We start from the raw sequence: 25,869 nt of genomic DNA, 5'->3' as shown, positions 1-25,869 counted from the left end.
ATATATATATATATATATAAAATATCTAGTGACTTATCTACTTATCATCTACTTGACATAATTTCTTAAATTTAGTATCGTGATGCCAGAGGTGATACTTATTCGTTGTCGATCGATGATTGGTGAATTTAAATATTTTTTTTTTCTATGGTAACAAATCGCGTACGACGAGAAATCATAGAATTGAGTCTTACTAGCGTTGACAATAATTATATTTTATATATATTTACATACAAAAATTCAACAATGTATTTGTATTGACACGTATTTTTATGTTGTAAATTATTACATTGTGATTTATTTCTTAGGCAGTATTGCATTATACATTAGGGAAAATATGTTTTGTGTTATACAAAAAATTTTAATAACACATATAATAAGTAAATATCAAACACTGAATTATCACAATATTAATGAACTTTAGGTTTTGCAGATTTAACCTTTTTTAGTTTCTTAAGGCCATTGATACTTGACTTTAATGAATTCCAATATGCTTGATGGAACTTATTTATGTCCTTAATATGTACCTGAAATGTAAAATATATTTCATTAATGATGATAGGTTTCAGTAATGACAATTAAAATAATAAATAATACATTATAAAGTACACAATACATACAACAGTAGAAATCTTTTTGGATCTGCATGTAGCTCTTATTAAACAAAGAAATTCAGCTGGTGTTGGTAACGCAGGCTTGCCTTTTCTTGGCACTGGTTTGTTGTGTCCATTAACTGAGAGGACAGCATTTTACAAATAAAAATTTTATTTTCCAATTATCTTTATAAAATAACAATACAAATACTTACATCTTTTAATAGTAAATACTATAGAACCAGAAAATCGACATTTATCGAAAAGTCGTATTAATTCCACTAAAAACTAAAATTAATTGTTAATATAAAACCCTTTCGAACTAATATATATAATGTTTTATAGATAAAAAATTACCGTATCATTTTCTAGTAGAACCATTTTGGTAATTTCAAAATATGTTTTTAAGGTTTATCAAATGTAGTAATGTAACACGTTTATGCTGTCAGTATTCGATCATTCGGTCTGCCAAAACGACAACGACAATGATATAACAAACTTAATATAATGGAGAATTTACATGTTAACGACGAAATGCCCCTAACTTTGCACAATTAAATGTATGGTCTGTTATTAAAAATTTGTAACGCTTTATATATTTTTATGAATGCTTTCAGAATAGGAAAATCAATTCTATATATTGTAATTAATTCATTATATCGGTATTAAATACTCCCTTTTAAAAATTTATATAGTAAAAGAAATGTAATGAAATGTAACACACCTTTAATCTGTAGAAATTGAACTTTTCTTGAGTCAAGATTTTGGTATTTATAAAAATTTGTTTTTACGTGAATGAAAATTATTAGAAATATTTCGGTAAAATGAATAATACCAGTATACATGTACAAATTTATAAAAGCGACAAATGTATTTATGAAAAGAATAATAGTGTAGATGCAAGTAATCTGAATCACTTAATTTCTTGTTTGAATGCCACACAAATTGAAATCAATGATTTTTTAACTAGCCTCGTTGTGGAACAAGGCAGTTCTATTGATACAGGAAGTAAATGGAAAAACTCAATAAGAATAAAAAATTTTTTAGTTGCAAGCCTGTAGAAACTAATAGTCTTATTCTTGTCAGTTTTAGATCGGCTAGCGTCGGAAAGCGATTCGGATTTCGAAAACGAAGTTGAAGTTAACCCTAAAAAATCTAAACTAACGGACTAATAATTTTGTAAGATTTCTTTGATATTGTAAAATTTATATAGCATTTAAATGTTATATTTTTTGCATTAATCGTTATCCTATAATGTATTGTCACAACATTATGTGTGCTCCCAAATAAAAACTTGTAATGGTTAGAAACAATAACTAAATAACTAAAATAACTAAAGAAAACGTTAATAAAGATAAAATAAATAAAATAAATAAAGAATGATAAAAAAATATATTTTTTTATTATGTAAACATCACAATATATGATAGTTATAATTTTTCATCTTTAGTTATAATTTTTCATCTTTAATTGGAATTTCATTACAGGTACAACATGGCTACCTTACTCACAAATGAAGCAAAACTACGCTATATAATGGAATGGTTTCAAGAATGGTCTGAAATGGAAAAAAATGACTTTCTGGATGTACTTATCGAAGAATGTGGACCTCCGAATCTTGTTCATAGATTGTTATCTAAGATGAAACATTTAGCAAAAGTTGTAGAAGACAAACCAACTCTGTTTCGATGTCGTATAAAACTCTTTCGACAATGGACTCATAATTGGTCTCAGCAGGAAAAAGACCATTTACTTTCATCAATCAAAAACGCTGATGCTGCATTTGCACAAAAATATGATGAAAAGCTATTATCATTATCACGTACTGAACGTAAAAAACAATCTGACAAGAAGGAAACATAAACAAACACCTTGGAGCATATAATCTTCTTTATTATTGTAGAAGAGGTTTATGAGAGAATGTCTAAGAATAGGAAAAAATGAAAAAATATTTATGATTAAAATACAGTACAATACAGTTTGATATTTATATTTGATGCACATTTTGGTATAATGCATAATGAATGTATTATATATAAATTGAAATATTTTTAATACTTTGTAATAGGTTTATATAGTTTATACTATAGAATTTAAGATTCATATATACATTCCATAATTATTTTGAAATATCTATTTTCTGAACATACTTTTCTTTTCTTTATTTACGAGCATATAATTTTTTTTATAATGATATACAAATGTAATATTTACAAATAATAAAAGAAATTTATAAAAATATATGAAAAAAATGATAAAAAGTATTATTTTTGAAATGTATAATATTTTATCCCTATAATAAGAGATGCCAATTTGTCAAATATTATTTATTATTAGTAATGTATTTAATAATAAATTCTTTTAACTTTATTATTATATTCTCTTTTACGATTATATTATACATTTACTTAATATAATCATGATTAAGTTATTGAAAATTAAATACATATATATCTTATGTCTTAATTGCAAAATAAAAAATGAAAAAATCATTCAAAATATATATGTTTTTGTATATTATTTTAGAAACATTTATGTAGTGCTTAGAATCTCAATTTTTGTATTTAATACTTAGAAATAATCATTTAAAAGGATTTATAAAAGATTTATTTTTTAAATATTTAATAAGAAAGATACATAAAATATCTTATTTTAATAAAAAAGCGAAATGGAGAAATATTGCACGTTTACTCGCTCTTATAAATTACCCTAAAATTATAATTTTGGTTCTTGCTGAAGCCATTTTATACATATTGCTTTAATAGCATTTCGACCAAGCCTATCTGATTCCTTCAAAATTTTTCTTATATCTTGTGCTCTTGAATGTTTCACAGCTAATAGGTATGCTGCTTTTAATTGTTTGCATTCGATATATGCATTTATCTGAAAACAGAAGGATGAATGAGCTTTGTTGCAAAAGATCGGAAATCCATTTGTGCATGCAATTTTTGGTCTTACTTTAAGTTCTATGTCAGTTATTAATTTAATAAGATTATAAATATCATTTTTTAAAAGTGAGTTGGTTTCATCATGTTGATGAGTTAATAACAACTTCACACAGTGAGTCAATACATAATCTGATATAATATATGAATTTGCAATCCCAGACGTATGACAACATTTAATTAATTGTTCTATTGCGGAAATATTGTTCTTCATTCCCAAAATGTGTCCAGTTAGAGAATACACTTTTTGCTGTGGTAAATTGTAATCTAAAATAATAACATCACTTAGATAAAAAAGTAAAGTTGCAAAGTATTTAGACTATATATAAATCAAAAAGAGACCTTGGATTATTCTAAATGCTATGCCAAATCCTTCTTCAATATTTCGTCCACAAAGAATAGCTAAAACAGCCAAGTCAATCTTTTGTTGTTGATCACCAAATAATGTTGGTATTTCCAGATTAGAAGAATTATTAGAGTCCTTTTTTGGGAATATGCTTAAAAAGTGAATAGGAGCTCTTCCCTCTTTTTCACAATTTGCTAGAAACTTTGTAATTTCCATTTGTCTGGAAATTGAATTTATATGTTTATCTATCTCTGATGGTTCCATTTCCATTGTTAGAATTCCTTGATTGCTATACATGGAGCTCGTACTTCGTTTTCTTTTACGACTTAAAATTTCAATTTGCAACTCAGATTCCAAATGTTTTTGGGCGTCGAATAAGAAATTAATTTTAGCATTTAAATCTGAATAGTTGCTTACATCGTTAAGATAAAAGCGGATACAAGTCATTGCAGCACGTATAAAATCTTTCATAAAAAGTTGCAAATGATATAAAATATTCAAGTATTGTCTTTTTTCTAAACTATGACAAATATATATTAAATATTTCTTCCAAATTAATAAATTTGAATCCTTGTTCATCATTGCTTCATGAAGTTTGTCAATACTTCCATTTCTTAAACAATATAAGTAAATTGCATTGAAAAATAAATCGGGTTCCAAATTGTTTTCTAAAGTAAAAATAAGACATTTATCATATTTCTCATGTTTTAAAAAGAACTCTAAAATTGAGTTATAACTTCCATAAGTTAATAAATAATAAATGCTTTCATGATAACAAATATTTTGTACCGTTACAGATGTGTTTTTAATATCAAGCTGTCTTTGATTAGCGATTTTAAAGCTTCCAAAATTATTTAACATTTCTTGCGAGGTATTGAACTTGTATTGATGAGGATGCTGTACATATTGCTTGTATATGCTTAAATTATCCAATATTTGTAGGATTTCTATAAGTAATGGCGGATCTTTTAATGGACGATTTTTTGAAAATTCTATCTTCTTTGTGCTTAATTCATCCACTTTAATTTCTTTGTTTTTATTAGTTTCATTTATTAGCTTCTGAGTTCCATTTTTGCTCAGAATTTCTGATTCTTCTGGATATGACAGAATTACCCAATCATCAAAATTCTCAGGCTGTACTTTATCAAGACAGTGGAAAAATTTGTCTCGTGCTTGATTAAAATATCCCATTTTTAAACATGCTTTACCCCAAGTTGCCCAAACTCCTTGTGTATCTAAACATTCTAAACCTGCTTTAGTGCTTACATCTAAAGCAAGAGTCCATTGTTCTTTTTTAATTAAAAGATCTCTCAACTTTCTTAGGGTGTGATCATGTAGACTATCAGATGGTATTAAATGTAAACAATCAAATTGAATAAGACTTGCAATAAGATCCACTTGCGATAGAAAACGATCACAATGAGCTAGTCCCGTATTAAGACCAAGCTTGGCACATTTAACTTTTGCAGCTACTAACAAGGAACGTATCATTTTAATAATAACTGTGTGATCAACTTCAGGATTTACTCTACCACCATTAACAGGTCGTAGAAGACGTTTCATTTCGTCACAACAATCTAATAGAAAACTATAAATATCCATTTTGTTACATATCCTTACATGAAAGCCTTATGAAATAAATGAAATAATATTTAAAAGTTATTATTACCTAGCATATGTTTGATGTTCGGAATGCAAATTCAGAATAGCTAAACATAAAGAAATGTTTGGGGCATATTCAAATGAAAATTCTTCCCTGATAGTATCATTGTGTTTCTGGTCTCTTGTTAATCGCCAATAATCAAATATTTCACTACTTGGAGTGGACTCTGTTCCTTGAAAAGTGTGTATTTGTAATGCGGTCTGTCGTTTACAGTCGGTGCATACGCGAACAAGTACAGAGGGTGGATAACCAGATACTTGCATGCGATGTTGGGAACATGTTGCACAAATAACCCGGCCACATCTACGACAATGATGTCGTCTATTAAACATTGAAAATATAACACTTTTGCAGCAACTACATTTCCCAGCCTATTAAACAAAAAACATTTAGAACAATCTCAAATGTTACAAACTAATAAGATAGTAATGTTAAAAAAGAAATGCATGTGATTTTAAATACCTTATCATTAGGTATCCATTCTTCTTTGGTAGGAACAACTATAGGCATAACAAACTCAATGTTTTCTATTTCTGAAGCAGAATGTTGTACATTTTTTGGTTTGTTTTCAATAGAATCACATTGTAGAGATACACGACAATCCAATGACTTTTGAGCATAGAATCTTATAATTTTGTCAAAGCTACTTCTTGGGATATCCGTTTGATTTAATTTGTTTTGAATTCTACTTAATATCCTTTGAATACTTTCAAATTTACAATTCATCAGCAATTGTTCTAACATTAATAACGGTTCCTTGATAAGATGAATATATAATGGTCTCTCTTGAACATTTAACATACTTAAAATGTCAATTCCTAGTAGAGTTCGTCTATATTTTATAGTTTCTGTTGCTTTACAATACTGTAATAAATAATTGCAAATAAATCTTAATGAGTCAATAGACTCTAATTTTTTTAAGACAATCTTGCAAAGTTTAATTGACTGATCCAAAGGTAATGCCTGAAAAAACTAGAAAGAACAATATACTTTATTAAAAGCTGAAAATTATTATTTATAATATTAATTTTAGAGTATCTGTTAATATACCTTTAAAGTTTGTTTAAAATTTTGAGATTCATTTTTTAAAAAACCAATTAAAAAATCTTGCATTATAGAAGGATGTATTTCTAAAGAAAATGCTTGACATTCCATCCATTCCAAACACAATTCAAATTTATCTGCATTGATTAGTGATTTGATAATTTGTAATGGGTCAACTTTTTCTGTACAATAAACAATATTATACGAAATTTCGTTGGATTTAATTATACAATATGGAAGCATTTTATGAAAAATTAGCACTCTGTGCAAGATTTCATTCAATTGTAACTTACAATGTATAGGTAATTTGTAGTTATCTACATGATATACTGTATGAAGTAATGCATTCTCACAAATATTTATATGCCATTTGTTAACATTATACAATACTGTTTGGCTTAATATATATATATCTTTAATTTGATATAAATATTGCAATATCACCATGTTGAATGTATCTTTTTTTTTCGAAATTATGTGACTGAGAATTTTATCTCGGAAACATTGCAATTCGCTGCTTAAAGCAATATGAGTTGGCAAAGCATTTATAAGTCTCAAACAACCATCCAATTCATCTTCCTTTAACATAAATTCAAAATGAGACCACAATTTTTGTATTGATATCGCCTCGGATATGGCTGCAAGAGTTTGATTATTTTCAAATAATAGTTTCAATTCCTTCGTCCAATATGACGTTAAAAGATTTTCAAGACATGCAGTGCGTTTCAAGTTATCACAACTGTTTGTTAAAATAGTAGGATTTTCATTATTTATCCTTTGTAAAAGATACGAAACGATCCAATATTGGCCTTCTAAGTATTGTAATAAACTTGGTCTTATATTATGATTTTTCCAGGTAGTATTATACTGATTAATTTGTTTATGATTATATGAATTGGAATAATTTGAATATTTCAATATTACATTGTATGAATAGGAAAGTGGCATATACTGTATAACTATATCTTCATTAAAAGATTTAAAATAATCATTTATTGAAAATAGTTTGTTACTGTTATTACTTATCTGTAAATCATTTTTAAAATTCTGAGAAATGAAAGTTTGATATTGTTCTACAATTTTTGGAAGTAACATTATCTTTTGTTTTTCTATACTTTGAGTAGACTTCTCACATGAGTAATAATTTAGATATTCATGAAAAGCGTTAGTTAAATCTTCATCCAATGAGTCTGAGTTATAGACCTAAAAATATAAATATCAATAAAAAACTGTATAAACATATAAGTATTTTTAATAAATCATACAGAAAAAATAGCTTACTTGTATACGAGGTGACCCTAAAAATTCATTAGCCATTACAAAAATTACTCTTGGATCATGGGTAATGTCCAAATCTTGCCAAGCTGGTTCATTAAGTTCTTCGACTTGTATAAAAAATGTATTATCTAACATTATGTTATTTAATAATTTTGATCTAAGTGCAGCAATTGTTACTAAACCCAAATCACCAATTAAATAACCAACTGACATTGATGAAATTGCATGCTGTAAGTTGTTAAAAGGAGGACGATTTCCCCAAATAGTTAAAGCAGTATGTAGAAACATCAGATTCCATGTATTCAAAAGAAATGCTAATGTTTCATTACCCACAGATAATTCACTCAAATCTAAACTTGCAAGACGAGATGTTTTCTTTAATACAGTTTGAATTTCAGAATAGTTTAAAATAGTTTTACAAACATCAGGATCCAAACGGAATTGATTCACGTTTAAATTATGCAAAATTTGCAACATTTCTGTTAATATCTCTGAAACACATTGATTTGGTCTTTGAAGCTTGTAATTTAAATCCTATAAATTAAGATATTATTATTATTTGGTTATTTAAATTTGTTATACAATTCTCTAAAAATTTTTTATACACACCGACTTAGATGAAGCTTTGTTCAAAACAATACATCCATTTTCCTTACTAATAATAGTATAACTTGTATCTTCTCGATAAGAAAGTTTAGGGCAAGTATTTGTAAGGATACTATACGACAAATTAACTTGTAAATCATGAGCAATTGCTTCAAGTTTTTGTGGCTCAATTTTAAGTTCAAATATTTGGTAACCAAAATAATAATGTAATGGAATTTTTAATAAATCAGAAACTGTAGACATTGTATGTTCAGTTGGAATAATTGAATGTAAAAGTTGTAAGTGAGAGCACATATTTTGCATATATTTCCGAGATCCGCAAGCAACTGTTACTATTTTGCTAAGTATTTTTAAACCAGGCAAATAATTACTATCTTTTAATATTTGATTAATTGTATCTTTATCAGTCTGTGATTCTTTAAATTCATGATAATTAATCATAATATCAGTCCAAAAGTTTTCCTTTTCTTTACATTCCTTTATGCATAATGCAATTCTTGCATCACAGAGTATATCTTCTACAGAAACCACATCTTTCTTTTCATATAACAATTGACAAAATTTATGAAAGAAGTATACATATTCAGTATTATCAAATGTTTTACACAATTTTAAGTATTTCACTGCAATTTCACAAAGATTCTGTGAAATTGGGTAAGTTTGACTCATTGTTAAAGCCAAATCTAACGCACATATTGCTAATATTTCATTATTGGTGAGAATTTCCATAGATAATAATCGCAAATTCATTTCTTGAGATATCAAAAACGTTTCAAATTGACTAGTTTGTCTAGAGGATTTTATACCCTCTTGTGTAACTAGCCTTATATTCTACAAAAATATTATTGTAAGATTAATTACTATTAATTATTATTCTTATAGATTATATTAATTAATTGTTACTGTGTACCTCTAGTGTAGAAAATTGTGAGTTCTCTGGAGATTGACCATTATTTTTCAATGTATTTGCTTGTTTACATACATTTTCCCTAAGTGTACGTAATGCTTTGGAAAACTGCACTTCCCCAGTTAGCTGGGTATTCTTCATATTGCATGTCTTAAAAATCAGAACATATTAATATAGATATTAATTAAATATGTTATTTCAAAACGTATTTTCTACATGGTTGTTACTGAATGTTTCTGTTTTATCATTACCATTGCATAAAGTTGAGTATTAATATTTTATTAATTGCTATTATTACAATCTTTTTTACTAATCTTTCTCTATGCAGATCAATTTACGAGATAAAAAAGTATTCGAGATTGCCTCTGATAATAAAGATTATGATGAACAAAGTGAAAATGAAATGATACAGCCTAAAGAATTAAGAAATTTAAACTTTTATATAGAAGATGAAAATAGATACAGACCACTACATTCATATGTAGACAGTTACAATAAACATGAAACCATAAATAAAATACAGCATACAAATATGTATTTCCATTTAAAATCAAAAATATGGGAGAACTCTAATATAGGGGAAGATGATGCACCATTTATTGCTGGTTTTAAGGAAAATCTTGATAAAGTGATTACTACCAGTTTATCATTAGATAATGATAAGAATGTAGCTTTATTAATATTTACTTTCAGATTATAAAAGACAGGAATTCAAAATTTGCAAAATAATTCTTCTTTTTCAAAGATAACTAATGTTGCTGCTAATATCAATAAGAATAAAAGATCAATTTCTGCAAACATATTTGAAGAAGATCCTAGATATGCTGATAGTACAGAACCAGGAGAAGAAGCCTATGACTATGATCAGTTCAAAAAAGAATATGAAGGACAAATTGAAAAATATATAAATTCTAACAAAACTTTAAACTTTACTGATGAGGGAAAACTAGAAGAACATCCTAAAGAGATATTACAAAAATTAGTTGATTTCAAAAATTGTACAAACCTAACTGGAATATTTCATATTAAACCACTAAATTGTTTAATGTACAATTATGAACAACAAAAAGATAAATGTGTTGTTAAAAGAACATTACGCAAAATAGGTCTAACAATTAAAGTTTGGTTTTTGATTTATGTATGTGTTGCAGTTCCTTGTTGGTGCCATAGAGGTAAATTACATTATTAAAGATTTCATAAAATAAGAATAGCTTTAAATACATGCCAGTGCATTGTTCTATAGGATGGTGCTGCTGGTGTTTCCATTTTAAATTTTGTTTTCCAAAAAAAAGAATATTATTTGCAAAGCAATATTATGCAAGTAATCCTCCTGGTATATTCAGACAAATTGAAAGAAAAGGAGAAGAAGAAAAAGGACCAACTAAATACAAGCCTACTGAATTTGAAGAAGACATGTATAAAAAATTAGAAACTGCAATAAAAAACATATAAATAAATTATATTAATAAAGTTACCTCTATAATATCTTGTGCTTTTGCATAATCATTTTTCCATAAACATCTAATAATTAAGCTTTCTTTTGTTGCTAGCATGAAGTTCACAAATAATGGTTTATGGATGATGTCTTTAGTTGTTATATCATCTGTTGTTAATACTAAACTATTAGAACGTTTTCGCCATTTAGTATTATGTACTAGTTCTGATTCAGAACTATTACTAGATCTTGTCTCTGTTTCATCTGAAATATTACCTTCTTGATAAAAAAATATCTTTTCTTTGGAACAATCGGAAGGTAACTTTCCACCTAATAGAGATTTAGGTTTAAATTTAGATAAGTAACTTCTATTTTCATATTTCATATTAATATTTTTAGTAAATTCCGAAGTTGTATAAAGTTCAAATCTCCATTTAGCATTTGTTATTGCTGCATTGATAGAAGCAATATTATTTTGAATTTGTTCTTTTTCTTCTATAGATTCTTCTGTGCATGCAGTTTCTGTTATCGAGATAATATTCTCTAAGTGGAATAATATATCTCTCACAGCATATTTGTTACAAATAAAACCTCCTAGATGTTGTTTCATCCACTTACTTTCGAATTTTAATTGCTCATGGGATTTATTTATATAGCTTTTGTCATAACTTTTTTGTGTATGACCAAAGTCTTCATATCGCAAAAAAAGTAAAGAAAATATATTTTCTATTACTTGTATTCGTAGATTAAGCGGAAATAAGATTTTTATATAATGATCCATATCAAAAAAGTACTTTGATATAATAGATTGCTTTGCTTCATAACTATTACACAATAAGACACCTTTCAAAGCACTTAAAATACTACAATATGCTATGAAGACATTTTCAGATTCGCAAACATCTTTTAATAAATTTTTTACTTTTTCATAGTTTTGTTCATATATATCTGTTGTCATTTTTAATACTAAAAGACTATCAAAATGTTGTAAAAGATTGAATATCTGCTGTATAGAAAGCTTTTGCTGAAAGTCAGTTGTCTCTGTTATCTCATCATGATATATGTTATTTGTTTTAACATCGTCTCTTCTGCAATTTAGGATATATTTCAAAATTTTTACATTTTTCCACAGTACATTTTGTAATTCATTCAATGTGGGATCACATAATACATCAAAATTACATTTAGGTATTAAAAATTCAATTGAATTACATATGAAATCATAATCTTTCTTAGCATTATTTAAAAATATTTCTTCTTGCGAATACTCATGCAAAACTTTAAATAACAAAACTGGCCAAAATGCTTTTAATAATGTACAGGATAGTATTAATGAAACATCATTATATCGTCCATTTATCATTAAAATATAACACATGTCCTAAAAAAATATTAATATTACATACAAATATTTTATAATCTCTTATATAGTAATTTATATCCTGTTACTTACCAAAATGTCTATGATCCAATGTAATTTATTATTACTTATTCTTTCTATAAGATTATTCTTATTTAGAATAGGGACAGAAGCAGAAGGAAAATGAAATAATATTTTCTGAATTTTCAATACATGATTCAAATTGTTATTAGGTTTGGAATGTATATAAAATTCACTAAGAAAAGTACACCATTTTTTTAAAAAGTGATGATCTGTTCTTGAATACAATGCAAATTCAATATCTTGAATATTTTTAGTTTTCAACATCATAGGAAAAAGCCATTTTGACAATGTAGGATCATTAAATTCAACAATATTCATTTTTGAGATAATACATAATATACATCCAAAATAATTGTCATTGTCTGATTTCTGTTTAGATAATTCAAATTCCATCAATTCTTTTATCAGCAAAAAATAAAAATTTTGTAGATTATAAATAATATTAACTGATGACTTAGGATAAATTAACAATAATTCGTTAAGAATCCAACATGTAATAAATGGATTATCACAAACATTTTTTTTCAAAAGTATAAAATATCCATTCTGTATTTTCTCAAAATCTTCTGAACTTCTTTGTTCTAAACTATTTTTATAGAATGCTAGTAACTCCTGTAAAATGCATAATATAAAATAAATTATGAATATAATTGAAATAAAATATATAAATGAATTTGTATAAATTAATTCAATTTTAAAATACCTGTTGTAAATATATTGTCAAATTTTTGTACAATTGCAAAGCATATATCATTTGAACATAACTTTGTGGTTTTTCTACATATTTAGTATCTAAAGCTATATTGTTGAGAAATTTATGCAATAATATATAATTTATCCATTGATATTGATTTTCATTCTGAGAATGACTGTAAAAGTATATAATACAAAAGTTATTATTTATTTTAAATGGTTTAAAAAAATATTTTAGTAGTAGTAGTAAAATATTTAGTTTTACGTATATACATATATTGTATATGATAAATAAAACATTTTTAATATATAAAATTTCATTATATATACTTACATTAAATTTGTAATCAGAGTTTTTGACTCGACAAAATCCTCAATATCATTGTTACATTGTGAAAAAAAAGATTTGTTATTATTTCTCCGGTAAATAATAAGAGACGTATACCATAATTTTGATAAAATGTATTTATTTATCTCCATTGTCCTTGTTTCTCTTGACATGTTTTTAAAATTTACTTACTATAAAAAATAACCACAGTGCACAAAGTATTTCAGTTATACGTCACATATTGACAATACCATTAAACTTTACTTTAGAGGTTCAAAAATTACTGACTTTTCTTTCGCAAGCTTATAATTTTTAATGTACAGAATCCCAAAAAACAAGTTTTACAGCGGGGACTCCAATAATCCAAAGGTTATGATTAAGTTGTCAAACTGAGCATTTTTAAGGCATTTTACATGTTACTTTGACGCCATATTGCTCCTATTCATCATCTGATTGGTCCACACCAATCATATAAATAAACATTATATGACATTGTATTATATAATTTATATTAAATAAACATTATATGACTGTGATCCGCACAGGTGAGCATTGGACTGAATTTCACCGAAAGTTAGTTTGTACAAGGCTGAATCATGATCATATAAACAAGCATCAACACTTGCTAGGGAAAACCGTTCAAAAATTGAATCGTGAAAAATCAACATATAAGACAAGGAGGTTCTCATTTTACGCATTTTGCGTGACATGCTAGAATGCTTAGACAAATAACATACAATTACAGATACTGTCTGTCTCGCAAGAATGCGAACCTTTGAAGAATATTGATCTTTCATGTTGATTTTTCATAACTAGACACAACTTGATTTTTAAACGATTTTCCTTAATGAATGTTGAGATTTGTTCATATGATCGTGGACTAGACACAACTCAATCTCCGAGAAAATTTTCCTGGCAAGTGTCGCGACATGTTTATATGATCGTGCTTCAGATTATATGATTTATGCTACACTTGTATGTTTCTACGGTACTTTAAATTAATTTTCTTGTAATAAATAAAAAGAGTATATACAATGAATAAGATTAGTAGAACATTAGTGAAAGATTCAATGATAATCCATAAATGGACTACTTTATCAAATTTTAGTACAATATCAAGCTACGGTAATGAAATTTCTAGCCCTCTTTTTACAATCTTTATATATCATGTATACATATTATATTTTTTATAGATGTTTCAATTGTTAAAAATTTAATAACAAATAATAAGATTTTGGACAATGAAAACACTATGAAATATATTGGAGAAAATATTAAAAACATGGATGCAAAAACTGCTGTTAAAACTATAAATATTTTATATCAAAAGTTCAATAGAAATATAAAATTAGATCAGACGGACTTCACAAATTCCAAAAGATTTGAAAATATTTGTAAAGTGATACTCAAAGATGTTAGATCTTTAAGCAGATATGATACTATAAACATTTTACGATGTTTACTATTTTTTAATGTTCCGGCTAACAGTGTATTAATTCAAACATTGCTTCAAATGATACGTGTTTCCTTGAATGATTTCACAGTTGGACAGATAATGATTCTATATAATATGTTATACAATATGGAAAAATCATTTCTGTCTGAATCTTTACTTCATGCATTACCTTATGCTTTTAAACAGCAAGCTCAAATTGAACTTAATTCAGATAGTACTAATTTGTTTCAAGCCCTTAACTTCTGTTCTATGATAAATAATTTAACTGTAAAAAGGCATATTCTCCGAGTTTTACAGAAAAATAAAAACAGAATAAATTTAGACAATGTAATGCCAGTTTTTAATGCAATATATAGTTTACCAAAGTTGTGTCTACCTTCTACACGACTTCTGTCTTATGTACAACATATGATATTGATTAATTGTAATAGATTAAATTTCAATGAAATCGAGCATTTACTTCGTTGCATTTCTAAAAAAGTTCTAAATTCGTAAGTATTATATAATTAAAATTACTTATATCATACAAATATTTATATTATTTGTAATTTTTTTTTCTAGAGAAAAGAAGTTCTATAAAGAAGCATTAATAAATAAATTATGTTCTACTGTGTTAATTAGCAATACTACTTTGGAACAAAAATTAATCATCTTACAGCATTTAAATGACATACGCTTTTGTAATATTCCTTTGTTAAATTGTTTAGTGGAAAAATATCTTAAAAATCCAAATATTTTAAAAAGATATTCTATTGATATACATACATTTATCAAAGGCTATACTATTGCTGATTATATACCACATAATTGGGAAACTGTAGGCAGAAAATTGTACAATCTTATTATCACTATAGATTGTTCAGTATCTAACACAGTGTCTACTGCTTTCCATTTACTTTCACTAAATTTTTATTGTCCGGAATTAATAGAAAAGTCTTTCATATTATATAATTCTTTCTGTGAAAAAAATTCATTTCTTTCTGTAAGAGATATTACATTATCTGTGTTAAAATTATATTGGTGTATAAAACAGCTTTATCCTGGATATAATGGGTTTGTGCCAGATGAAAGCAAATTAAATGAAATTAAAATTGAACGTGACAGTAGTGAAATACCTTATTTAATAGATAGTCTAAAAGAAGCTGTTGGAGGTACTGAATACATAAAAAGTGGTTTAAGAACAAAATTCGGCGAATTTGTTGGTAAACATATTTGTGAATAATCATAACCAAACAGCAATGATTTGCAGCTTCAAATCTTTGATTTTTATTATTTTAGATTACGTTGTTGTCATACAACCAGATGGCTCTTTTATAAATACTAATAATTATGATAATATTACATTTGTTGAAGAACTAGCATCGCTAACAGAATGTAGCAAGTAAGAAATAATTTTGAAGTAGTTTAATAATTATTCCATTAATCCAAAAATAATGTTTATTTTGATTTACAGAATTCTCTTTTTCGCTTTCCCAATAGAGGCATATTCTATTAATAAAGGAAATTTATTATCTACAATGAAGATACAATTAAAAATAATAGAAACATTACCAGGTTTCCACTCCTTTGTTATAAATCCATACCTCTGGGAGAAGTTCTCTGATAAAGAAAAAGTGTTACATCTTCAGAAAGCCATACAATTGAAACAGTACAATTCAAAATGATAGTAGTTCATAAATTGTTTATAAAAATAAATGTAATTTAATAAATATAAAAAATTGTAAAAATAAGAAACAAAATCATTTTTCATACTCCATGTATTATGGTATTTTTGTTATAAGATTAAGATAAATATATTTGTTTTAATAATATATTTAACATATTTTAATACACAGGGTGAGGCACTTAAAACAGGCTGCTTGAATATCTCGGCCGTTATTGATGATAGAAAAAAGTATGTCTGACCACACTTGCATGGTGGATCTTTGATAAGTAGTTTTTTTGAATGGAATAATGTCTTTTTTACGTGCCATCCAGTAGAGTGTTTTAAGATGCATACAATGACCAGACAAAATCACAGTCATCTAAAATCAATTGCATGAGACAATAATTTACTTTATGAGAACGGTTGAATAATTTACTTTATGTAATGGTAATTTATTAATACACTGTTACTTTAGATACTTAAAGTGGTGACCTTGACTATTGATGCGTCTAAAGCGTTGCGAGAAATCAATCACGGCCGGATTAATCGCGAATTTTTATTTATGGGGAAACTTAAAGCAGCAAATGTACAGCAGCAAAAGCAGCAAATATCAATAACCAGAAAAAAAATGTATTAACATGAGCATCGATGGTCAAGATCACTATTTTTAACATTTAAACTAGCAGTGTACTGGTACAGTAAAAAATCACCATTACATGAAATAAATTATTTTCTCTTGCAATTGATCTTTAATGACCTCAAATTATAGTGCGCCATCATTGTGCGCGTCTTAAAACACTCTGTTAGATGACACGTAAAAAAGCATATAGTTCCACTAAAAAAAACGAATTTGACCTTCATATGACCTTTATGGGTCTACCTATCAAAGAACTATTTACATCAAATTATGTGTCTCTCAACACCATACAAGTTTGATGTGACATATTTTTTCCTATCATCAATAAAAGTGGAAATATTCAAATGACCTATTCAAAGATGTTAATATTATTAAAACTAGGACTTTCCAAAAGTTTAAAGAAATATTTACAATGAACTCTTCATTTATGTAACAATTTATTTATATGAAAATATTTATAACATCAACAATTAAAATGTATAATTTCAGAATCATATATTTCATAATATATTTCTACAAAATTTGCATTATAAATCAAATAATTTATATACTACTAATTTTAATGTATTGATGAATTTTTGTATAGATGAATATTTTTGCATAGGAATAATGTAAATATAAGTAACATATATATCGAAGATAATAGTTATTAATGTATAAATAATGTATTTCATGACATGTTTCTCTCCTATAATTGTTAATAAGTTATATAAATGTAAGTTGATATTGTTATTATGAAAGACATATTTTGATAAACACACAAGTAATGCTTTTAAACATAGACAATATATTGATAACAGAATAATTAAAATGTAAAATAGCACCCAGTAGCACCATTTTCTGAATAAAAAACAATTATTAATATCACTGATTTAGACCAAATAATTTCAAAGCATTGAAAGCAGTAGCTAAGGCAACCTCTTCTGGAGCAATTTGCATAAATGCTGCTACCATTTCTACTATTGCTGGTAAGGCACATGGTTCATTACGTTGAAAAGTACAGTAACGATGAAGAAATGTCATGGATCGTTCAGTTAGAGCATCTTTAACATGTATAGGTAATTTGCTGGCTCTAGTATTAGGATACATGAATGGAGCATCCGTTTCTACTAATATTCTGTCTAGAGGTGCAAGTCTTTTTTCCAACAGTTGTCTTATTCCACTATCAGATTTGTCTTTGCATAAATATCCTGTAATTCCTAGATAAAAACCATGGTCTAAATAAATTTGTGCTTCCTTTGCAGTTCCGATAAATGAATGGATTAAAACTGGTGGTAAACAATTTTTATAGTGATTCAGAACTTCTAGAACATCTGTCTGAGCACCTCTTTCATGTATTACAAGTGGCTTAGTTAATTGACATGCAAGTTCTACTTGTTTATGAAATACAGCACGTTGTGTTTCAGGATCAGAAAAATCACGACTATAATCTAAGCCACATTCTCCTACTGCTACACATTCGGGATTATTAGCTATGCTTTCAAGTTCTTGCAAAGTATCAGGATTTTCCCATGATTTTGCATCATGAGGGTGCACACCAGCAGTAGAATAAAGAGTACCAGGATATATCCTAGTTAATCTTAGTGCCTCTTTACTAGAACGAATACTTGCACCTGTTACCATAATCTTTTGTACCCCTGCATCCTTTGCTCTTTGAATTACGCTATCTAAATCTCTGCTATATTTTTTATTAGTAAGATTGGCACCAACATCAACTATGATATAATTCTCATAACATTGTGTCATAGCTGAGGAAATAGCTTTTTCCTCTGCATTTGATGCAGTAGTATTTTCAGCCATTCCTCAATATTCAACTGCAATATCTGAAATAAAAAATAATAATAATAATTATTGGAAATATATATTGTTCATTGTGAAAAATATATCAGTATAAACATAAAGAATTAAAAAAGGTGACAATATTTATCAAATTTTATTACATTTAGTTATTATTGAAATAATGATACAAAGAAAACAATGTATATATGATAGATGATTAAATTACTTAACCATAGTAATTTGAGAAATAAATGAAATATATAATCATGAATTTATACTAAATATTATAATATAGATATTTTTTTAGATACTAACAACAAGATACAATATGCATTTGTTGCCAACCAGTTAAAACTGCTTTGAATTAATCTGAGATGTCAAAATCCGTATTTTTATAAATGATGTATATGATCATTTGAGATATATAACTATATATATGTATACATATAAAGATATTTTATCAATAAATTCGTAGTGCTTTCTTCTTGCTAAATATTTTTTGGAACTAATACAAAAGCATTACACATGCACGGCACTTGATCATATAATGATACACAATGTTGTCTTGCACGCTATACCACACAACCAATTCTTTCAATAAGTTGATTTAATCAAACACATAGGCTTTTGGTACTGTCGAATCGTACAAGCTGTTACTGTAACAAAGCACTATATGTGTCGATCTTCCCAAGAGACTGTTCTATAATTCATTTTATTATATATATAATACTTATTAAATACAATATATTTAACTTCTTATAAAAAAGTAAAAACATCAATTCCCGTTAAATTCCCGTAAGATTTACTATTTATATAAATGATATATTATTTATATAGTACATTGAAATTATAGAATAATTTCAATACTTTCACCTTATATAAACTGAATTGGTTAATTTCATATCATAATTGTTACAAGAAAGAATATAGCCTAAAATCATATTACTCAATATACGCGGGAAATATAATTATCATGAAGGTAACTATCTTATGAAACATTTTTATTATTGTTTAACGATGTAAAGTAGTAAAATAATTTATTATTGGAGTATTAATCTATCATAATAATACTCAATATAATATCTATTTTACTTTCAATTTTGTTTTTATCTTAAAAACGTTATATACGACATTTATACACAATTATTTATTAGGTTGTTTTTTTTTACAGAAAAGGAAAACAAGACGTCAACTTCTGGCTGAAAAAGAAGCTATTGCTAAAAGCTTAGTTGATAAAGCAAACTCTGTGAAAAATCCCTTAGAGCCCTTAAATTTCTTTCATAAATATATGACAAAGGATAATCAAACTATTGAACTCTCTTGCATGAAAGCCATAGATGCACAACCTAAATGTATTCTTTGGATTTTTGATATTATGGAACGTAATATGAAATCTCTGTATGAACAAAGTGATTGGGGTTGGGATTCAGTCGCCAAACAAAAACAATTAACAGAGCCAACAGCTTGGTATTTAGTAGCAACTTCCAATGAGAAATTTGTTGGGTTTTCTCATTTTCGTTTTGATATAGATTATAGGGAAGAAGTACTGTATTGGTATGTAGATCTTATACGTATATTTATAATTTATAGAAGATGACAAGTTTTATTTTATAATTTTTTTTTTATAATTGTTTTTCAGTTATGAAATGCAGTTGGAATCCACAGTACGACGAAAAGGTCTTGGCCATTTTATGATGTCTGCTCTTGAAGCTATGGCATCAGAAAACAAGATGCGTAAAGTAGTTCTGACTGTACTTAAACTTAACCCATCGGCTATGCAATTTTTCTATTCCCTTGGGTAAGTAAGATATAATTTATAAATATATAAATATAATTTTATTGGGATATAAAAACTAATAACTATACAACAGAAAATTAATATAAGGAAAATTTTTTACACCTTTAACTTTATTACAGAATTTTTAATACTTAGAATGTACATACATACATACAGATGTATAAAATTACATTTTCTAAAGTAATGGTACGACTAGCATGGAGATGTAATATCTTATAAAAACCCACATTTTATTTTTCAGTATAACTGCAAGAATATGTTTCTGTATTTTTGTATTCATATTTATAACAATATGAATAATAATAATAATAATAATGATAATCAATAATAATATCAATTAAATATCTATGGTAATGAACAAAATTACAAAAAATATTTTATATTTTTTTCTGTTGAATATCATAATTAAATATCTTTCTTGATAAAAAGTAGATCACAGTAAGAAAAAGTATCTTATGTAAAAGAGGATTCATATATGTGCCTTATACAAGTTATAGTTCTTGTATGCATGAAAAATTTCATAACAATACGGAATTAAAAGCATATAAAAATAACGGTATCCACTAAATTGTAATTGTAAATCATTTTTTCCAACTGATATTGTTACAGCTACAAGATGGATAAAACCAGTCCACCAGCATCTGATCAATTGGATTATATCATTTTGAGTAAGGCCGTTGATAGTGGAACAATGAGCAGAAATCTTAATTCTTTTTAATGAGTCTAAGTGATCATTAAATTCTACGTTTAAGATTGTGTCTTGTGAAATAAGATTGGTAATATTTGGTGTGGACATAAATTAACAATAGGCGATTTCAACGATGGTCCTACATTATGGAATGTAAGTGGAGCTTTACTAATAACCCAATCATCTATATAATTAAGAAATTTTGTTAAATCAACTTCTACGGATTCGGAAACATTAAAATAACGCAAATAAGAATTATCATTCCAACACATGTCTAAAGCTGCTTGATGTAAAACCATTCCAATACCTTTACCAGCTCCTTCTGGGATAGGAAATACTCGAAAGTTAACAACGCTTAGATCCGCAGGAAAATCGTAACGAAGTGGCGAGAAATACGCATTTAAATTAAAAGGTAAAGAATTATGTGGATGCATTGCAATTATAGGGTGTAATAGTTCTTCTGATGCTAAATGGCCATATAATGAGAGTACACCTGATGGGTGATTTGTTGGTGGTGTCGAAGATATACAAAAAGACTTCTTTTTTTCGAGAACAAACGTGAATATATGATTTGTTAACAAGTTATCAGTTATACCTTGTCCAAGTCCTCTGTTATCATCTTGAAGTAATCGTCTATCCTGCATAATCTGTATAAAAATATTATATATGTACAGTGTGTATATATTATATATTCTTACACGAGTGAACGATATATTAGATACATACTTCAATTTGCCCAGGTGCCATAGAACTTACACCTAATGGTTGTGCTGTTACAACTGTTAGTCGAAGCTTCTTATCTTCTATGTATGTACTTGACGCCATTGGGTAATAGTTTCCTTGTGTAGGAAGCTTTGGAAATCTTTGACGCTTAATCATCTAAATAATAATCATTCTCTTAAACATATTTACTAGTGATGATGGAATATTTTAGATATTTTTACTTACATTAAGGCCATTTAGATCTGTATAGAATTGGTCTCCTGAAGCTATATCTGTACTTAGTCTCATAGCAAGTTCATAATTTTGCGTTTCTGATATGTTAATTTCATTATGAACACGTAAACCAAGTCCATCAGTACCAGGAGAGTTGTATAATATACAAGTATGACGTACATGTGCAAATTCTACAAATACTTTAGATACAATGGGTCCAGTTATTAAGTGTATAATACATTTATTGTCCATATATACTAAATCTGGTTCTGCTTTATCAGGTAAGAATAAATAAGCTCCACTTTTATCTTTACCAGAACCTCTGGTACCATATTTAACAAATTCTAAATGAACAGGTACTGTTATGTTAGTGACTCTTAAAGCTTTCAGAAGACCTGACTTTCCAAAAGATGCAGATAATTCTGGTCGTTGTGTAATTGAAAATTCTTGTGCATTTGGTATTACTTGAATTTGATTAAAACCTGGTATTTTTGGGAGGTTTATATCTGTATTAAAAACAGTTATGTTCGCAACATGCACTTCCCTGCATATAATAAATAGTAAAAAGTTGAATTGTAAAAATAAATATTTAATAATTTAAAAAATGAAATTACGTACGGTGGAAACGATGATTTCGACAAAGCGTGAATTACGTATGTTGTAATACCAAATCCAGGTACAGTAACCAAGAATGATAACTCATATCTAGCAACAGTTAATGCAGCTGGTCCAATCCAAATTGGAGAAATTTGACATTGTACTGGTTGACCCATACGATCAGTAACTTTAACAAACGGAGTGGATACGACCAATGTCTGTACTTTCGTTCTTTGTCTTGGAATAGAATTATAAAGAATAACTTTTTTTAAAGGATTTTCCTCCCTTAATATTAGGACATGTTTGTCTCCTACACTGGTATGGCGCAATCTAAAGCATTAAAACATGAGTTTTTTACAATTATTATTTTATTTATTTTTAAAAATTATTATTTTTCATAAAATATTCATAAATTTTTCTCAAACCTAGATTCATCAAGTGAAATATATACAGCATCTACATTAACAGAAGATTCCTGTGGAGTTTTTAATAAATGAACCACTGATTGTTGTAATACATGCGCAGAATTATTCAAGGCCATTATCATCTTCTTAGCATAATCTATAACAACTTCATCTCTGGCAGTTCCAGTAATACCATCATGATGTTGAAACAAAGAATGCCACATTCTTGCCTTACTTAAACGTTGTGCAAGAGTACCTTCCACTAAATTGTCATTACCTTTAGTCCAAGCTGTAGTAGTTAATATTTCCGATGCCCTTAGTAAACTCAATAATACACGATCTAATCGTTTGTGAAAAGGCCTAAAATGTATTTAATAAACATGTTGTTGATAATTTACTATGATTAATTTTAATGTGAGCGTACCTTGATGTATAATATCCGCTCCAATAATGATCATCTCTGTCGGAATATGTGAAGAAATCGCCAGATAAAGTAGGAAATTCGTTTAAAGTATGTTTTTCCCTGATCGCATCAAAGTAGTCGCTTAACGTTCCAAATTTAATTTGAACGTTCATTTGTGAGTTTTGATTCATATAATCAAAAAGCTTTTGATAATTATTAAACTGAGCATCCCACTCAGTGAAATGAGTATACCTAAAATCATCTCCTAATGGTACTAATACCACATCAGTTTTGAAAAGCTGAGATTTTTTACGGTACTGATCCAGTAAGAGAGCAGCTCTTTCTGCAATATTTGATTTAGTTATGGCTCTTGGGGCTATTTTCCATGGACAACTTAGTCCAAAATTTTGCAGTCTATAAAAGTCAAATTGACAACATATTTTTGGATCTGGGCCACAAGTGTGTGGCACATCATAACTATAAAATGGCATTACATGTGTAAAGATTTCTGTCGATCCATCATTATCCCATAATTGTCTCCAACGAAATTCTAATTGTTTTCGTTTAGCTAATCTTTTTTTAACTGAATAATGAACTCTTTGTATCAATACATTTTCCAATCCTGCCTTTTTCAACAGATATGGCATAGTTGGAGAAAGACCAAATGGATCAATAGCCCAACCTGAATTTGGTATATAATCTAAATTATATTTTAACCATTGATGACCCTCTGTAAGTTGTGTAAGCTGAGACGTCCAATGAGAAACAGATTCATCTGGCATAACCCAACCTCCTGATACAATTTCTAATTGACCATCATGAATCAAACGTTTAACTAAATTATGAGTTATCTTAGACTGACTTTCCCACCAAAGTTGAAAGAATGATATCTCTGCCCAAATAAATTTACGTCTTCTGTCTTCTGCCAATTTTGTTACCATATTATTTAATATATTTTGTGTTTGAAATGCATAGTATTTCTCAAAGGTACTAAGCCAACCAGGATCATTATGAGAATGTGGAACAACAAATACTTTCAGCTTTCTATTTGGATGCCATTGTTTCTCATCATATGTGATATCCCATCCTTGTTTCCAAACTCCACCATCCACATTATCAAACTCTAATTGCCTATATATCTCTAACATTTGAATATCAACTTCAGGAATTTTTTGTATGTTAAAATTGCATTTAAGTACTTTTCCTAAATGGGAAGAACTAGATGACATAGGTTGATCAGGACGATTTATAGAATGGTCTATAGGTACAAAATGTTTTGCTTCAGCCACTTCCCTTAAAGCATTCATAACTTCATGATGCTTATTGAAATCTTTTTCTAACTTTGCTAATCTATTCTCAAAGTGTAGCCATTGATTCTAAGAATATAAAACAATAAGTTATTTTTGTTTATTATATATAAATTATAATCTATGGATACTTATTGAATAACTTACATCATTAACAGAAAGTTTAGACCCTTGTCCAGGTGGAAAAAGTGTTAAATCCATTATTAAATATATCATAACACAGCAGGCAAGAATTAAGCCTGCACTGATGATTGCTAATGTTTTCCTAGTCCTCATTTTGACACATTTATTTATTTAAATATACCGTTGTTCTTAGATGAACTAAGCTATCAATAACATTTAAAGATTAAATCTTTCTGGTTTCGAAAAGAAATGTAACTTTCTTTAGTATAAAAACTGGATCTTAACCTTATATGTATGTTTATTTCAAAAATTACATATTTATTTTATTTCATTAAGAAACTAGATATCTTTACTTAAAAAGAAAAAATTGAAGAAATATAAAATTCTGTTCATTCACATAAAATAACACATCGACATTACATTAATTATTAATATTACATTTCCTCAAGATTACACTGCATGGTCTGTATGTGACCTCTTGCAACTACCGCCGTCGCCATATGTTTGTATGTAGTCAAGTATACACATATGAAAAAAGGTTAGACCATATACGGTTTAAGGCCTAAGTAAAGTATAAAGAGTACATGTAGTACATATAGGATAATATATGTTTACATTATACGTATGCTAATAAGCTATAAACAGTAGATATGTATTTAAATTTCTCTTGGTTTCAGTTTTTCATATTCAAAGCATACTTAAATGTACTTTTACCACTTACCGTTTATCAATCATTCCTGATTTAACTTTCTTATATTCTTTTGTAGGAAAAGCATAAAAAAAGGTAATTATTTAATTATAAATGAGATATTAC

At 27.4% G+C, this 25,869-nt stretch overlaps 9 protein-coding genes across 13 annotated transcripts; 5 read left to right on the top strand and 4 right to left on the bottom strand.

The window, feature by feature from the left end:
• Positions 1 to 196: 196 nt before the first annotated feature.
• Positions 197 to 1,451, bottom strand: LOC105681068 (signal recognition particle 14 kDa protein). 2 transcript variants are annotated; one of them, XM_033321984.1, is made up of 5 exons: positions 1,318 to 1,451; positions 951 to 1,160; positions 809 to 881; positions 621 to 733; positions 197 to 527 (listed from the first exon to the last, which is right to left on the bottom strand). In XM_033321984.1, exons 2-5 carry the CDS (start codon positions 972 to 974, stop codon positions 411 to 413), a joined length of 327 nt encoding a protein of 108 aa, XP_033177875.1. In that variant the 5' UTR covers positions 975 to 1,160; positions 1,318 to 1,451; the 3' UTR covers positions 197 to 410. The 2 variants fall into 2 exon arrangements, with proteins under 2 accessions (XP_033177875.1, XP_012243780.1); XM_012388357.3 differs by having other exon boundaries at positions 951 to 1,062; positions 1,318 to 1,448.
• Positions 1,304 to 2,387, top strand: LOC100750203. The gene is made up of 3 exons (XM_024369295.2): positions 1,304 to 1,601; positions 1,680 to 1,772; positions 2,081 to 2,387. Exons 1-2 carry the CDS (start codon positions 1,418 to 1,420, stop codon positions 1,763 to 1,765), a joined length of 270 nt encoding a protein of 89 aa, XP_024225063.1. The 5' UTR covers positions 1,304 to 1,417; the 3' UTR covers positions 1,766 to 1,772; positions 2,081 to 2,387.
• LOC112211970 (uncharacterized protein C14orf119) lies at positions 1,779 to 2,552 on the top strand. The gene is made up of 2 exons (XM_033321983.1): positions 1,779 to 1,950; positions 2,080 to 2,552. Exon 2 carries the CDS (start codon positions 2,088 to 2,090, stop codon positions 2,454 to 2,456), a length of 369 nt encoding a protein of 122 aa, XP_033177874.1. The 5' UTR covers positions 1,779 to 1,950; positions 2,080 to 2,087; the 3' UTR covers positions 2,457 to 2,552.
• A 632-nt stretch (positions 2,553 to 3,184) lies between these two features.
• Positions 3,185 to 13,754, bottom strand: LOC100750083. Of its 2 annotated transcripts, XM_012388345.3 has the most exons (14): positions 13,571 to 13,754; positions 13,289 to 13,473; positions 12,965 to 13,130; positions 12,271 to 12,873; positions 10,858 to 12,198; positions 9,386 to 9,532; positions 8,479 to 9,306; positions 7,873 to 8,403; positions 6,598 to 7,794; positions 6,010 to 6,519; positions 5,554 to 5,918; positions 3,881 to 5,472; positions 3,552 to 3,805; positions 3,309 to 3,476 (listed from the first exon to the last, which is right to left on the bottom strand). In XM_012388345.3, the coding sequence occupies exons 2-14, from the start codon at positions 13,453 to 13,455 to the stop codon at positions 3,309 to 3,311; spliced, it is 7,869 nt and encodes a 2,622-aa protein (XP_012243768.1). In that variant the 5' UTR covers positions 13,456 to 13,473; positions 13,571 to 13,754. The 2 variants fall into 2 exon arrangements, with proteins under 2 accessions (XP_012243767.1, XP_012243768.1); XM_012388344.3 differs by lacking the exon at positions 13,571 to 13,754 and having other exon boundaries at positions 3,185 to 3,476; positions 13,289 to 13,455.
• Positions 9,528 to 10,232, top strand: LOC112213249. The gene is made up of 2 exons (XM_024369298.2): positions 9,528 to 10,010; positions 10,076 to 10,232. Exons 1-2 carry the CDS (start codon positions 9,705 to 9,707, stop codon positions 10,109 to 10,111), a joined length of 342 nt encoding a protein of 113 aa, XP_024225066.1. The 5' UTR covers positions 9,528 to 9,704; the 3' UTR covers positions 10,112 to 10,232.
• Positions 13,755 to 14,123: 369 nt separating the features above from the next.
• LOC100743511 lies at positions 14,124 to 17,887 on the top strand. 2 transcript variants are annotated; one of them, XM_033321982.1, is made up of 6 exons: positions 14,142 to 14,197; positions 14,307 to 14,407; positions 14,476 to 15,229; positions 15,300 to 15,940; positions 16,017 to 16,119; positions 16,192 to 17,887. In XM_033321982.1, the coding sequence occupies exons 2-6, from the start codon at positions 14,317 to 14,319 to the stop codon at positions 16,400 to 16,402; spliced, it is 1,800 nt and encodes a 599-aa protein (XP_033177873.1). In that variant the 5' UTR covers positions 14,142 to 14,197; positions 14,307 to 14,316; the 3' UTR covers positions 16,403 to 17,887. The 2 variants fall into 2 exon arrangements, with proteins under 2 accessions (XP_012243773.1, XP_033177873.1); XM_012388350.3 differs by having other exon boundaries at positions 14,124 to 14,407.
• LOC100749844 (3'-5' ssDNA/RNA exonuclease TatD) lies at positions 17,661 to 19,550 on the bottom strand. The gene is made up of 2 exons (XM_003491419.4): positions 19,115 to 19,550; positions 17,661 to 18,843 (listed from the first exon to the last, which is right to left on the bottom strand). Exon 2 carries the CDS (start codon positions 18,818 to 18,820, stop codon positions 17,885 to 17,887), a length of 936 nt encoding a protein of 311 aa, XP_003491467.1. The 5' UTR covers positions 18,821 to 18,843; positions 19,115 to 19,550; the 3' UTR covers positions 17,661 to 17,884.
• An 81-nt stretch (positions 19,551 to 19,631) lies between these two features.
• Positions 19,632 to 21,556, top strand: LOC100749722 (N-alpha-acetyltransferase 40). Of its 2 annotated transcripts, XM_012388354.3 has the most exons (5): positions 19,632 to 19,778; positions 19,971 to 20,353; positions 20,439 to 20,597; positions 21,207 to 21,265; positions 21,350 to 21,552. In XM_012388354.3, the coding sequence occupies exons 1-5, from the start codon at positions 19,773 to 19,775 to the stop codon at positions 21,361 to 21,363; spliced, it is 621 nt and encodes a 206-aa protein (XP_012243777.1). In that variant the 5' UTR covers positions 19,632 to 19,772; the 3' UTR covers positions 21,364 to 21,552. The 2 variants fall into 2 exon arrangements, with proteins under 2 accessions (XP_012243777.1, XP_003491466.1); XM_003491418.4 differs by having other exon boundaries at positions 19,634 to 19,778; positions 21,207 to 21,556.
• On the bottom strand, positions 21,345 to 25,828 carry LOC100749601 (alpha-mannosidase 2). The gene is made up of 7 exons (XM_003491417.4): positions 25,080 to 25,828; positions 23,647 to 25,001; positions 23,244 to 23,582; positions 22,840 to 23,148; positions 22,234 to 22,765; positions 22,012 to 22,164; positions 21,345 to 21,932 (listed from the first exon to the last, which is right to left on the bottom strand). The coding sequence occupies exons 1-7, from the start codon at positions 25,206 to 25,208 to the stop codon at positions 21,345 to 21,347; spliced, it is 3,405 nt and encodes a 1,134-aa protein (XP_003491465.1). The 5' UTR covers positions 25,209 to 25,828.
• Positions 25,829 to 25,869: the final 41 nt, after the last annotated feature.

The sequence above is a fragment of the Bombus impatiens genome, unplaced genomic scaffold (genome assembly GCF_000188095.3).
Source record: "Bombus impatiens unplaced genomic scaffold, BIMP_2.2 scf_0548, whole genome shotgun sequence".
Lineage (NCBI taxonomy): Eukaryota > Metazoa > Arthropoda > Insecta > Hymenoptera > Apidae > Bombus > Bombus impatiens.
The sequence above is the reverse complement of the archived record's forward strand: the minus strand, read 5'-3'. Positions and strand labels throughout refer to the sequence as shown.

Bases quoted from the DNA above. Each gene is read 5' to 3' on its own strand.
- LOC100750203 (XM_024369295.2), top strand. From the start codon at position 1,418: ATGAATAATACCAGTATACATGTACAAATTTATAAAAGCGACAAATGT. The intron at 1,602-1,679 runs GTAAATGGAAAA...TATTCTTGTCAG, and splicing joins CAGTTCTATTGATACAGGAA to TTTTAGATCGGCTAGCGTCG.
- LOC100749844 (XM_003491419.4), bottom strand. From the start codon at position 18,820: ATGGCTGAAAATACTACTGCATCAAATGCAGAGGAAAAAGCTATTTCC.
- LOC112213249 (XM_024369298.2), top strand. From the start codon at position 9,705: ATGCAGATCAATTTACGAGATAAAAAAGTATTCGAGATTGCCTCTGAT. The intron at 10,011-10,075 runs GTGATTACTACC...ATTTACTTTCAG, and splicing joins TTAAGGAAAATCTTGATAAA to ATTATAAAAGACAGGAATTC.
- LOC100749601 (XM_003491417.4), bottom strand. From the start codon at position 25,208: ATGAGGACTAGGAAAACATTAGCAATCATCAGTGCAGGCTTAATTCTT. The intron at 23,583-23,646 runs GTACGCTCACAT...AATACATTTTAG, and splicing joins AGCGGATATTATACATCAAG to GCCTTTTCACAAACGATTAG. The intron at 21,933-22,011 runs GTATGTATCTAA...ATTTTTATACAG, and splicing joins TGGCACCTGGGCAAATTGAA to ATTATGCAGGATAGACGATT.
- LOC100749722 (XM_003491418.4), top strand. The intron at 20,354-20,438 runs GTATGTAGATCT...ATTGTTTTTCAG, and splicing joins AGGGAAGAAGTACTGTATTG to TTATGAAATGCAGTTGGAAT. The intron at 20,598-21,206 runs GTAAGTAAGATA...ATATTGTTACAG, and splicing joins CAATTTTTCTATTCCCTTGG to CTACAAGATGGATAAAACCA.
- LOC100743511 (XM_012388350.3), top strand. From the start codon at position 14,317: ATGAATAAGATTAGTAGAACATTAGTGAAAGATTCAATGATAATCCAT. The intron at 15,941-16,016 runs GTAAACATATTT...TTATTATTTTAG, and splicing joins AAAATTCGGCGAATTTGTTG to ATTACGTTGTTGTCATACAA. The intron at 16,120-16,191 runs GTAAGAAATAAT...TTTGATTTACAG, and splicing joins TCGCTAACAGAATGTAGCAA to AATTCTCTTTTTCGCTTTCC.
- LOC100750083 (XM_012388345.3), bottom strand. From the start codon at position 13,455: ATGTCAAGAGAAACAAGGACAATGGAGATAAATAAATACATTTTATCA. The intron at 12,874-12,964 runs GTATTTTAAAAT...TGCATTTTACAG, and splicing joins TGACAATATATTTACAACAG to GAGTTACTAGCATTCTATAA. The intron at 3,806-3,880 runs GTCTCTTTTTGA...TTATTATTTTAG, and splicing joins AGCATTTAGAATAATCCAAG to ATTACAATTTACCACAGCAA.
- LOC112211970 (XM_033321983.1), top strand. From the start codon at position 2,088: ATGGCTACCTTACTCACAAATGAAGCAAAACTACGCTATATAATGGAA.
- LOC105681068 (XM_033321984.1), bottom strand. From the start codon at position 974: ATGGTTCTACTAGAAAATGATACG. The intron at 734-808 runs GTAAGTATTTGT...CTGTCCTCTCAG, and splicing joins AGTATTTACTATTAAAAGAT to TTAATGGACACAACAAACCA. The intron at 528-620 runs GTATGTATTGTG...TTTACATTTCAG, and splicing joins CCAAAAAGATTTCTACTGTT to GTACATATTAAGGACATAAA.